General features: G+C 49.2%; 1 protein-coding gene across 1 annotated transcript in view; it reads left to right on the plus strand.

Moving 5' to 3' along the window:
• Positions 1 to 12,915, plus strand: part of LOC106747298 — a 51,369-nt gene extending 38,454 nt beyond the window's left edge. Inside the window, exons 3-5 of the mRNA XM_014624693.1 lie at positions 8,129 to 8,337; positions 8,622 to 8,816; positions 10,498 to 12,915. Of these exons, the coding sequence (XP_014480179.1) occupies positions 8,129 to 8,337; positions 8,622 to 8,816; positions 10,498 to 12,764 (2,671 nt within the window). The 3' untranslated portion in view covers positions 12,765 to 12,915. The remainder of the gene's footprint in view (positions 1 to 8,128; positions 8,338 to 8,621; positions 8,817 to 10,497) is intronic.
• The last annotated feature ends 320 nt before the right edge of the window (positions 12,916 to 13,235 follow it).

Below are 13,235 nucleotides of genomic sequence, written 5' to 3' on the forward strand. Positions count from 1 at the left end.
ACGTTGCGCCATGACCGGAAACTGCTCATCAATTGTGACCAACGTTGATCATAATGCACATCAGAAAATTCGCATTTAATCACAAAGATTTCCTTTAACTCGTATAAAAGAGGCAAACGCACGATATGGAATACTTATTAGACTCGGCCCGAGAGTCTTGTTTCAATCATTTAACTTTATGTGATATTGCTTTTTGAATGATTGGCAAGAGCTAAAATTGATTTGACACCCGTTCACCGCGTTGGTGTCAATTGTAACATAAATCCTCACTGTCTTTCTGCTCAAATAACTTTTGAAACTTTAAATTTTATTAATATTAATCATTACAAAATTAAACACGTGGAACCACTTGATGCCACATGTGAACTTAGCTTTTTTTTGCCGATTAATAATAGAGAAGATACAACTTAAAGGATATGTCTTTGTTACAGCTCTCCCTTCGGCAAATACTCGGGAAGAGCTCCCTCCGCGAGGCTGACCTTTCGCCCCGGTCGATTTTCGCGAACGTGTGCGCCGGGTTTCGTGTCATCGTGCAGGCAGTAAAGATTCGCCATCGAAATGTATGCAAACGCGATTAATATGGCCCGTGTAACGATCCTATCGGAGGTAGATGAGATGACCCTAGATAGAAGGCTCGATCTAGATGTAGCGTTTCGAAACCGGCCCAAGGTCGTGCCTGCTTAAACCCACGACCCCCTCGGTCGTCTCCTGCCGCTCTGCCCAATGTCCGTCGTCCCTGCCCTACCGTTTTATTCCACCGTCGTCGTCGTAGTCCGCATTTTACAGGCTCCGGTAGTTCATAATACCAGCGTATTAAAGTTCTTATCAGAATCCTATTATGTAGGTAATGGCGTCCTTTGTTTATCTAGCCGGTGTAGATAGAGCGATGAGATTCATCGGAGCGGGACTCGGGAAACGAGCTGCTGCTAGCATTTCGAGCAACTTCGTCGTAAGACGAAGCTCGCCTCTGAAATCGTTTAAGAGACCTCGCACCGCTCGTGTTTCATTCATAATCGTCATCACGGACGAAATTCGAAGCTTACGCTCCGTATTAATAGTCAACGTCCGCTTCATTGGAACCGGCGTCATGAGTATCACGTGAGACGAGAGCAATCGCGTTTTCACCCGGCACGAAATTACACTTGACTCCATACAAGCAATATTTGTAAGTGCCGTCATGTAAGCGCGATCGTTGCTGCGGCGGTGTAACCGCAATTCGCTCTGGAGACGCGTCGAGTTGATCTGGGTTGGGTCGAGTCGGGTTACCCGCCGGATGGTTTCAGTGTCACGCCGAGGGCGATCGTACGTCAGCCAAGTTATTAAATAGATTCGTTCACAATTCCCCCGCGGCGATCGAGATTCTCCCTTTTCGTGGGCCTTTACGTCTCTCATCCCTCGCGACAACGACCCTCCCCGTCGTCTCCTCTCCGTTTCCGCACCGTAACGCGGATCCCGTTTATATTTATGGAGCCGTGTATATTTATGTTCGCCCTCTCCGCGAAAGTGCAAATCCGATTTGATCTCTACTACCTATATTAAGCTAAGCGAGCCCTGTCATCGTCCCTCGACGATGATCGAGCGGCGGCCACGACCCACGAACCCGGTGTCTCATCTTTGTCTGGCTCGATGCGCGACGGTGGACTGTAAAAGTTGAACGGTACGCTCGCGGTGGGATGATACGACTTTAAGGGATGATTCCGGAACGATCATGAGATTTATCTGTCCCATGGTCGTCGATATTTCAGACACTCGAATCCCCGAGACTCTTCACGCCCTCGAGAGTGAATCCTTATCGCGTCGTACGCGGCGCGTTCTGTCAGAAGTTTCGTTTATCTGCGTATTACGAAAGTTTGCGCGACGAGTTCTTCGCCGCGGCACCTCTTGAAGATCTGCTTTTCCCCGCCGCCGCGAAGCGTAATTTCGGCCGAGCTGTACACACCGGCACTTCCAGCACTTTAATCCGCGAACTTGGATACGGTGCCTTCTGTTACCGCGGGGTGACGAGAAAGTAGAGTGCAAGGGAGGACGAAATGGGGAAAAAATAAGAGATAGACGCGCGCACGAAGATGAATTCCGCGATATTGCGGGAGATATTATATCGTGCGAGTGCACGTGTCTTAAAAATTACGAGGGAGCGCGAGAAGGATGAGCGACGGCAGGAGGGCGGATAATTTTCTTAATGACGTGAATGTTTTCGCCGCTATAAATTATGCTCGGCGGTCTAGTTTTCGTTACGCGACACAGATAATGTAATGCGATTGCGTCCGCACGGAAGAACGAAACTTTTATTCTTCAATTTAACCCCGCGAGTTGTACACTTTCACAGACACGCGAGTAGGATGTACGTGGGAAGAGATCGCGACTTTTGAGAGGGGAAAGAGGTGAGAAAATGTTTCCTCGAGGGAGAAGGAAAGAAACGCGATGTACAGGCGGATTAACGTCTCCTTCGAGTGCGTCTGATGATCATCCTTTTTATGTACCGTGCGTAACACGCGATTTTATCCCCGTAGACGTCGACTTGCTGCCGTCAAAGTCGATTTTCGGCTGTCTCAGCGCCGAAGAGGACGTATAAGGGAATTTAAGGGAAACCATGTCACCCGAAGATGCATCGCCGAGAAGGAACGATGCTGGCTGCCTCAATATCAGCCGGCGGCTATGGGTTACGTATTTCGCGCACGACGGGTGGAGGGTGCCTTTTGAAAGGTTCTATCCAGCAACTGGGCCAGAAAATAAAAATAAGCTTCCCCCGGAGGGGATCGCGAACGTGCGGTGAAGAATGGCTACAGGCGTGACACGACAAATCGCGGCGGTTTCGTCGATTCCCCGGCTTGAATTGTCAATAGCGAATTGGGAATCGCGTGAGCGAAAGAAAGTAACGATCCCGCCGACCGGGGAATAATTTTCAGGAAAATTACGGTAGCGCGAGGACGCGCCAAGCTCTACGGAATGGTCCCGGGCTCGATCCCGATGAAAATCTCACCGATCGTTGTTCCCTCTTTACGAGTCAATCTTTTTTACAATCTTTTTTAGTAATTATATTTCCAATCAGCGTTACGCTGCGGTAAAATACGCTTGGTATCGATCACAAATTATCATATACACAAGTCATACAACTAGACTAAATAAAAAATTCACACTTACTTATATATGAGAATACGAGTCTTGAATCTTGATACTAATTAATTTTTCATGAGCGGAAAGAATTATTTTCAGATTCCGGCGATTCATCGAATGGGAGTAATAGCCGAACGACCCCGACGGTTTACCCGTCACCCCAGAGCTACGTTTATAAAACGTCACGAACGTCTCGCGCGTAATCTCCGGCGAAATCGTGGCAATTTTCAAATATTATCAGCGGGTCGTCTCGGCCTGACAACCTCGTCTCGTTCGTCGCATCGGCGTTCCTCGGCTCGCCAACGGATATTTATGACGCGCTGGAACGGGGCCGGGCGGTACTTGTTGCCACAGCTCGTCATTCCATATTCCGCCTGCTCCGCAGTCTCCTTCCTCGCGATTTTTCCTCGCTTGCACGGTCGGTCCAACTTTTTATTCACTCTCCTCTCTTCCTGCCCGCCCTCTCAGCCTGCCTCCCTCCGGAGCAGCCCTTCCATCCGTCCGTATGATCATGCCATTCCACGGCGATGATCCTCTGCTCACTAGGGCTTATACAGCCTCCACCACCCTGCGCCACCCTCTCTCTTTCTCACCGTACACCGACAGTGCGGCGCCCGCGCTTGCACACCTTAAAAGGGACATGTACACACATTGTGCCGTCGGCGGCGTTATTGCGCCACGGTGTTAACGAATGTCCATGCGATTCGATACACCCGCTCGGTGTGTCCATTGGACTGGCAAGGTACTAGCTTGTAGCCGGTACGGCTGACAAGTCACACCGACGAATGTCGCGTGGGACAATGAATCGCACGAACAAAATGGAACGAATGCTTCTCTGTTTTTGTTTATCGAAATACAGACACCCGGGGAATACGAGAGTACGTAAAAACATCGAGGTGTTCGCTCGCGCGCTGTTTGGACGAGTCGTCTTGCTGTTTTCCGCCGGGAAATATTCGCGGCGAGGGAACCACGCGCATGAAGTCTGACTTGTGCATCTTGATCTCGCGACATCCTCCGAAATCGTTCAGAATCATGCGTGCGAATTATCGTCGAGTGTTTCTCTTCGTTCTATGAACTTCGATCTCCGTTGGGCTCGACAATTTTTCAACGCGGCAGACGTTTTGTTTCTATTTTAATATGTATTGTTATATTTTAATCTACAGAAAGTGCTGGGTTGAGGTGAGATAAAAAAGTGCTAAAATGAGGCTAGATTCAACTAAATAATTACTCAAATACTCCTTAGCAAATTTTTACTTGCACCACGTAATCTTTATTTGATCCAAGTAAAATGTTTTTCAAACGAACTATACAAAATATATTTACTTGATACCAAATAAAATTTATTCAATCCAAGCAAAATAAAACTTATTCAATCCAAGCAAAAATTTGCTAAGAAGAATTAAAGTAATTATTTACTTGAATTTAACACTTTATTTCTGTGTGTATTTTAAATTTGGTTTTAAGCGAGTCTTCAAATTTCCGCACGCGTGTAATATATATATATATATATATNTTGAAATGCATCTTTTATAAAATACTGTGTATCAATCGCGTACTATTGTCAGCAAAACACATAATAATTTTAGCATTAATAGCGAAGCTCTTACATATACCAAGATTCAAGAGGCATACCCTCCTAGCGAGCTGATTTCTTTCACATTTTTTTTTCATCCCTCCACGTCTTACCCTCCACCTATACATATCTCAATTTGCAGAAGCCTTTGCCTTTTTCTTGTTGTTTTTCTCTGTTACTGTAATAAAAAGGGGGGAGGGGGAGATTTCTTTTTGAAATGCTGACACCTTGCTAGCGCAAATGACAGGAAGTAGTTGCCGCCGTTAAAGCTCCTACGGTAGTTTACGTCATTTTCACGAGGTCGAGTTAGCTCGTTGTAGACAGGAGTAGACCATGAATGTGGTGCACGTCATGTTACAAGTCTTTCCTTTGCATCGCCCAATTCAAGCCGGTAAAGTATTTTGTAATTTTGTCCGGTGCAATTAAATCTCTTATTTTTATTAAGATGTTTAAATTATTAACTAAATGGATTAATTTTTTTTCTGAGAACAAGAAATTCGACTGTGTGTGCATTGATAATATACTACAATAATAGCGTGCGATATATAGTAATAAACGATAATAACATCTCATTAAAAAATTTCGCTATTTTTCGTATCCCTGAATTTAATTTTCGAGATGCTCTTGGCTTTCAATTACTTATAACTCGAAGATTAAAATGGTCTCGATACCTCGCACTGAAATGAATAATTTTTTCTTAAGAAACTCATACGCTTGAAAAATACACCGATCGAAGGAGCGTATTACGTATCAAATGTGAAATCACTCCGTCTCGCATGTCGCCAAGAGACGCGACGGAGATGTCAATCGAATGATTTCGCGGAGATTTCGCTCGCCGCTGGTAATTGGTCGCTTTTTTACCCGATTCTCTTCACGCGAACGGAATGATTGAATTCTCAGATAATTACGGGTAGTCGGTTCTCTTTCATGGACAGTTTCACAATAGCCTCGCGAAAGTAGAAGTACAACAATAACGAGGACAAGTATTTACGAGTGATTTTACGGTAGAGCTATAGAATGAGGATGCTCACGAATAATGAGGGCAAGTATTTACTCTAGGGAACGCTGAAACAAAGGATCTCATGCTTCATTCTTTATTCTCGCAGTTTGTCCAGGCACTCGCGCTCCGGTACCCGTCGCTATAATGTTAACATGAAATTCGTCAATTGATAAAGTTTACCGAGAACGGCAACTAATACACGGCGGAAATTGAGAGCCGCGATTGTTGTAAAATTACATATTTACGGAACTGAAAATAAATTCGAGAAACACACATCTGCACAACGCTCAGATTGACGTGGCTATATTCGATGTTGGAAAATCTCTCTTTCTCTCTCTCTCTTTCTCTCTCGTATTAATAAAATTAATAAAGCAGAAATACAGTTCGATTGGCACGGCGATAATTCGTCTCGTTTCGAGACACGCGAACGCGCATATAATTTCATTTCAGGTCCGTTCGCGTATTCGTCGAGTAGAGATCGCAACATCGTGCAGTCAAAGGTACTCGCAGCCGGAAATGTCCGGGACTTGGCGAAAAATCATTCGCCCATTGTGCCAATGCGCTACACATTGACGGTCCCATAATGCTCGTCGGCGTTGAATAAGGAGGATTTACCTCTGACACTGAAGAAAGCAGGCGGAATCGCGGTCGTATCGCGGGTCGAATACTCAAACGGCTTTATCCCGCGCAAGAACTCGCGATTCAGTCGAACTTCAGGCGCGATAATCTATCTATTCCCACTGAAACGGGCGCGCTAAGCCGGAGTTGGAGCTTCCATTCAGCCTCGTAATAACGTGACAAGGGGTTGGCAAGTATCCGGAACTGCATTGGCAGCCCTTATGCGTGAAATGTTTGCATTACTTTACTTCCCGGTGTCAAGTTAAAACGCATGCGTGGGCACATTTATGAAACATTATGCAAATAATCAGACTGTGACAGAGCCGCCAAGTGAGACCAGCGCGTCGAAAGATTTGAAATCTCGTCCATTTCCCGCCGGCGTCAATCCTCATCGTCACGTCCTTCCCGAATCGAAATTTTAGTTCTACGGGAAGTCTATTTCGTTCTATATCAAGTCTTTAAGTGGAGAAAACAGAAATAACTTCCCACTAATAGTGCTCCATTGATGCTACAAAGTGAACTTAAACCTACCGGGGGGAAGTTTTAAATTCTACAATAAGTCTTTAAGTAGAAAAAACGGAAATCACTTTGCAATTGCAGCATCAAAGGGAATACGATAGAAGACTTTTGAAAATTTAACGTAGAACTGAAATTTCGACTCAGGTACCGTGTTAATATTTTCGTCGAGTGGCGATTACTGCGTTTGGTCAAAGTGCTGCTTTTCTTCCGAGCAGCCACATGCTTCTTTCTGCTCGGCATTCGATTTTTTCGCGTAAATATCCGCGATGTTGATAGGTAAATGGTAAATCGATCGTATTCCGGATGCGCGCGAGACGGAGAAAGGACGCGCGCTTTTCTTTGTGAAGCGGCGGAACGTATGATAAGAATAGCAAACCCGATGGCCGTGATTCGCGAAGTGGGTCTTTTGTCGCGAATTACGGCGAAGGCGAGTTGCCGTCGCGCGCGATTTTCACGACTGCGCGGCATCCCGATCGACCGCTTGAATGATTTAAAAACGGGCTCACCCTCTTTAAGGCGTGCCCTGTCGTTTCTTGCCTACCGGCGATGAGACTGGCGGCGGGGGTTGGATGTGGTTCCATTCATGCTTATTTCAAGCTCATTGTGCGCCCGGTGTATTCAGCCTTTGAGTCGCTTCTCGTGTTGCCACTGCAGCAACATTCCCGCGAGAGCGAGAGGGAGAGAGAGAAGGAGAGAAACAGAGAGAAAGAGAGAGAGGGAGAGAGAAGGATAGTAGGGCCGTGTATGTCGCTGTGTACAGAATCAGGAAATACCGGTGTCACATTTTCTTCGATGGTAACAGAAACACGCAGCCACGACGAAGGAATAGGAACATTGTGATTTACCGAACTATCGAACTTCCCTCGCCGTCGTAAAATGTAATTTACACGTGCGCAGCGCGGTGAAGAGTCATCAAATGTAAATGGAATTAATCCGATGACGCAGGGGGGGTGAGGGGAGGCAGACCCGATTCGCAATTTCGTTTGATCTGCAATTACGCGAGCGCGCTTGGTGCTCTATTTTCGGTCGGGTGTTATTATTAGCTGGGATTTCGGCCGTCTCGTTAGGTCGAATTATCTCGCCGGGTTTCGAGCGAGAGCGATTGATGGTGATGAACGAGATAGGATTTATCTCGTTTCTTTCTGTTGCTTTTTTTATTTTTGTAATTTTGTACCGACCTCGACGAAAGAGTTGGGCCGGCTTTTCATATGTTTTCCATACCGGTGTCGGTGCACAGAACGATTGCATTCCGCGCATTCCGCATCTAACAGTAAACAAAAAGAGAAAACCTCTTTCGTTTCTAGGAAGCTGAAGAGACAACGGGAGCGCCTATGTCGATTCGTGTACAACCAGATTTTGACGGCGGAATGTACCCAGTTAAATGGAACATGGCCTGACCCGGATGACCCGCGCTGGAGCAGCGGTGAATACGCGGAACTTCTGCCCGACTGGTTTCCAACAAACGCGACGAACAGCTCGACTTTCGGAAACGCGACGACTTCGTCGACGTTGGGTAATGTAATTGAAATTAAGCTATAGCCGCGACGCCCCGGACAGCTTTCCACCGTAAATCGTTTTCTCACTTTTTCTTTCTCTCCCCCGTTCCCCCCTCTTTCTTTCTTCTTTTTTGGTTTCCAGCGCATATCGCTTCTTTCGAGTCAGAATGCCGCAGAATGCGCGGGCGAATTCAGCGAAATATCGCGCCGTCCATAGTCGAAGCCATCTTAACCGTCACGTCGCCATTGACTGACGATTTAAGCGGCATTTGCTGATAAAAACTTTACGTCCATCGAACAGATGAATCTCTGACGCCCGTTTTGCCACCGTTCGCGCTCTGGCAGACGGTACTGATCGCTATCTGTCTGGCGATATGCATACTGTTAACCGTCGGCGGTAACATCCTCGTTCTTCTGGCATTCATCGTAGATAGGGCCATCAGGCAACCGAGTAACTACTTCATCGCATCATTAGCCGCCACTGATATGCTTATCGGTAAGTCCCACACCGCTTCCGCCTTTCGCTTTCCTCGCACCCACGATGACGAGTGTCGCGTTACGTCGCGCAGAAAATGATACACACGGCATTTTATCGGGAATCTAAATCCATCCCCGTTAAATCGTAAGCAGCCCTGCACCGGCGGAGAATACTTTTATGAGTATCTTCGTAAAGCGCGTCTCCGAAGATGGAAGACTCATTTTCGAGGATTAGGTAAATTAATTTTGTAAAGTATTCGAGGTCGGTGCGAGAGATTCGTCATTTTTCTATTAACGTGTTGACTGCCCCGCTTAAATTGGCCACGAGTCCTGCGGGGTTAAAATTTATATTCGCGCGACGCTTCGTACTATTAAAAACATTCTTCTAAGAATTTAAAATCCTTCCTTGTCACAAAGTAAAACCGTCACTCATATCTGAGTGACGCGACAGTCAACATGTTAAATTCTCATCGGAAGTTTGGCTATCGAAAGGAAAACAGAAAGTCCTCGTTAGATGTCTGAAGAAATACCGAGAATGATTAGTCCTTCAAAAGTGGATAATTCCGTCTTCTGTTTCATTTAGCAAACACGACCTTTTGCATCGACCTAGGGGCTATTCAACAATTACGTCACGCTAAATTTGAGTATTTTCCATCCTCCTTTCTTCCTCACAAAGTATTTGCTCCCTTCCAGTATTACGTGACGCGTGGAATTACCCACCCCCCTCCCCACCGACACATAGAATAAAAACAATAGCTTATAACCAGTCGATAATAATGATTACACTACGTGCTACTCTTTTTTCCCAAAATACATATAATTTTTAGGCATATAATAGCAAGTTGATTATTTTATAATATTGATTAATAAAATTTGCGTTTTTGGAAAAACAAATATTTAAAAATTCACATTTTGATTATTAGCACAAAATCGTGTAGAAACATTGAAAAATGTCCATTAAATGAAACTAAATCACGGATGCGAACAAAATGTATAACCACGCGCATCCATATTTGCAAATTATGTCATCTAATGTGACATTCAATGGCCTTTGCTGCCCTCCACTCCATCATCACAGACCATCACGTAAGCTAATAATAGCCCTCCTCCTCTCGTAATGTGATGTAATTGTTGAATGGCCTCTCAACAATATCGGATAGATGTAAATACCATTGCGAAGCACCGGTATCCTACGTGATCTCGCAACTTTTCTCAACTTTTCACAAAGAAGCTTTCAGAAGCCTCATAGTCTTCGTAACTCATGGAAGTCACTCGACGAAGGCAATCATTCTAGACGCGACTTCGACCATTTACGCGACTTCGCATGGATTTCGCTCGCGCCGTCATCAATTATTACGGAGCATGTTAATGCCTCCCGCGATTAACCGCAACTCCGACGAACGGAATATTAAAATGTCACGGCGGTTTCAACCGGTTTCCGCCGCTCGTCGACTGAACTCGACATTCGCGACACACGATTCACGCCCCTCGACGTTTAGCGCGACGATCCGCGGCCGCGGGACCGGTGGTATTTCTAATGCAAATCCGTTATAATATCGCGAAAGGATGCTGATATCGCGCGGGGGGACGCTATTTGATCAGCGCGTTGTTGTCCGAGATTACGCGCGCGCGCGAGCACAATGAAATACGCGCGTCAATGGAAATCGGTGGTACGCAGTAACGACGTAATTGTTGCGCAGGCACCGTGTCGATGCCGTTCTACACGGTCTACGTGCTGATGGGCTATTGGAACCTGGGCCCGCTGCTCTGCGATCTATGGCTGTCGGTGGACTACACGGTGTGCCTGGTGTCCCAGTACACCGTGCTGCTGATCACGATCGACCGCTTCTGCTCGGTGAAGATAGCCGCGCAGTACCGCAGCTGGCGGACGAAGCAGCGGGTGATCTGGATGGTGACCATCACCTGGATCATACCGGCGCTGCTCTTCTTCATCAGCATCTTCGGCTGGGAGCACTTCATCGGCTACAGGGACTTGAACCCGGGCCAGTGCGCGGTGCAGTTCCTCAAGGACCCGGTGTTCAACACCGCGCTGATCATCGGTTACTACTGGACGACGCTGATCGTACTGTTCATCCTCTACGGCGGCATATACAAGACCGCGTACGACATGCAGAAGAAGAGCGAGGCGAAGCAGCGGAAGATGCAGTCGATGGTCGCGCTGAGCGCCGGGGCGATGTCCGGCATGGCCGGCCGCGCCGCCGGCATCGGCATTTCCAAGACCCAGAGCACCCTGTTGAGCCAGGACAAGCCGAAGGTCAGCGGCGGGGCCGCGGAGGAAGGCGGCACGGACGCGAGCGTCCCGCAGAAGAGCGTCGCCAAGAGCGCCGACTCGACGACCGCGGTGTCCGAGTGCAAGAACGTCGCGGCGAACGCGACGGTGCTCGAGACCGAGAAGTCCGAGCGGTCGAGCAGCCCGGCCTTCGACTCCGACGAGGAGAGCACTGTGGGCACCAGCCAGCAGCAGAGCAACATCCGCAAACGCTCGTCGCTGGCGGGTCTGATGGCCCAGTCCGGCGCCCTGCAGGTGTTCGCCACCAATGGCCGCCTCAACGGCATCGTGCCGGTCAAGGTGGAGCTGAGCGTGCCGACCGCGCGGAAACTACTGCCCGCCAGTCCCACGCGCGACGTCGGCACGGCGACGCAACGGGCCCAAACACTGCCGAAGATCCAAGAGCTCAGTCTCCTGGACACCGACAATCCCGTCGAGCCGGACAACAACAGCCGGACGCTGACGCCGGAGCAGTCTCTGAGATCGAGCGAGGCTAATCAACAGTCGGCCGAGACGACGAAGCACGCGTCGATCAACAGCGTTCAGCAGAACATCATCCCGCCGCCGACGCAGTTCCAGAGCAGCCCGCTGGTCTCGGAGAGCCCCGCCACGTCGTCGTCGACCGACCGGCCGAAGTCGCTGATCGTCTGCTCCCACGGCCAAGGCACCTACGACATCCTCACCGGCCTGGACGGCGGCGACCTGCGCTACATGGACGAGAGCTCGATCATCGTGCCGAGTCCCTCTTACGAGAGCCCACCGTCTTCCTTCTCCTGCAGCCTGGCGAACCCGCTCTCGACGGCACCGTCCTCGCCGATCCTGGGCAACGCGGCGATTACCGGCAGCACCAGCCTGCTGCAGACCGCTCTGATCAGGGCGACCGCGCAGCAGGCTGGCAGCGGTCAGCTGACGGTCGTACAGAGCAAGCAGCCCGCCATGTCGAACGCGTCCAGCCAGACGCACCCGCCGCGCGTCTTCATCACTCATCAGTCGAACGCGGCGTCGCAGACGTCGCCCACAGTCAGCAAGGTGCACACCGAGGTGTCCGTGAGCGCGGAGGGCGCGAAGAAACGGCAGCCGGTGACGACGGTGGTTGCGAGCCCGCAGGCGACGGCGACGCCGGCGACGATCGTCGTGACGATGGAGTCGTCCAACAGCACGACCGACCGCGTCTCCGACCAGTTCGTCAAGGTGAGCAACCCCGCGCAGAATTCGTCGTCAAGCAGCGCGGTGCCGACCGCGTCGGCCACCACGAACAGCCAGGAGGTGAAGCGGCAGTCGTCCAAGAAGAAGGACGCGCAGTCCGACGCGGAGCAGAGCGGCTCGAGGCGGGACTTCGTCAAGTCCATCGGCAAGCGGCTCAAGGCGAAGACGCAGAAGAAGGACTTCACGATAGGCCGGCAGAAGTCGCGGACGGAGAACCGGGCGCGCAAGGCTTTCCGCACGATATCCTTCATCCTGGGCGCCTTCGTCGCCTGTTGGACGCCCTACCACATACTCGCCCTCGTCGAGGGTTTCTGCGCGAACCCGCCCTGCACGAACGAGCACCTCTTCATGTTCTCGTACTTCCTGTGTTACGCCAACAGCCCCATGAATCCCTTCTGCTACGCATTGGCGAATCAGCAGTTCAAGAAGACCTTCACCAGGATACTGAGGGGCGACTTGCACATGACGTAAGAGAGGAAGACAGCGAAGGATAGCCGTTTTCGATGACACCTCGTAGAGCTGAGCGTCCAGGCTTCTAGAGCTTCTAGACGACGCGGACTCGCTTCTTTGCGCGGATAAGATGGCCTTCCATACTTAATTGCCGAATTATATACTTACTCGCGTCTCTCTCTCTCCCTCCCCCCGCCCCCTCNTGGTGAACTCGGACAATAATCAAATGAGAATCATATTTTAAGACACGCGCCGGCGAGACGCCCGGCGTTACGCGCTTTTTGTACATACATAGTAACACACGATCAACCGTGATTCAATCATCGGCGCAGCGCGCTCGAGCCAGCGCGTATGTATATAACATGCTGTACACACGTGTGAATATGTTTGTTATCCCTCGTGTAAACGTGCTTAGGACGCGTAGCTAGGGTAGGTTTAGGTAGGCAGCAATGTATGTGCGTGTAGGGAGTCTTAGGCCGATCATGTGTACCA

This window comes from Dinoponera quadriceps, unplaced genomic scaffold (genome assembly GCF_001313825.1).
Source record: "Dinoponera quadriceps isolate SergipeBrazil2010 unplaced genomic scaffold, ASM131382v1 scaffold2364, whole genome shotgun sequence".
NCBI lineage: Eukaryota > Metazoa > Arthropoda > Insecta > Hymenoptera > Formicidae > Dinoponera > Dinoponera quadriceps.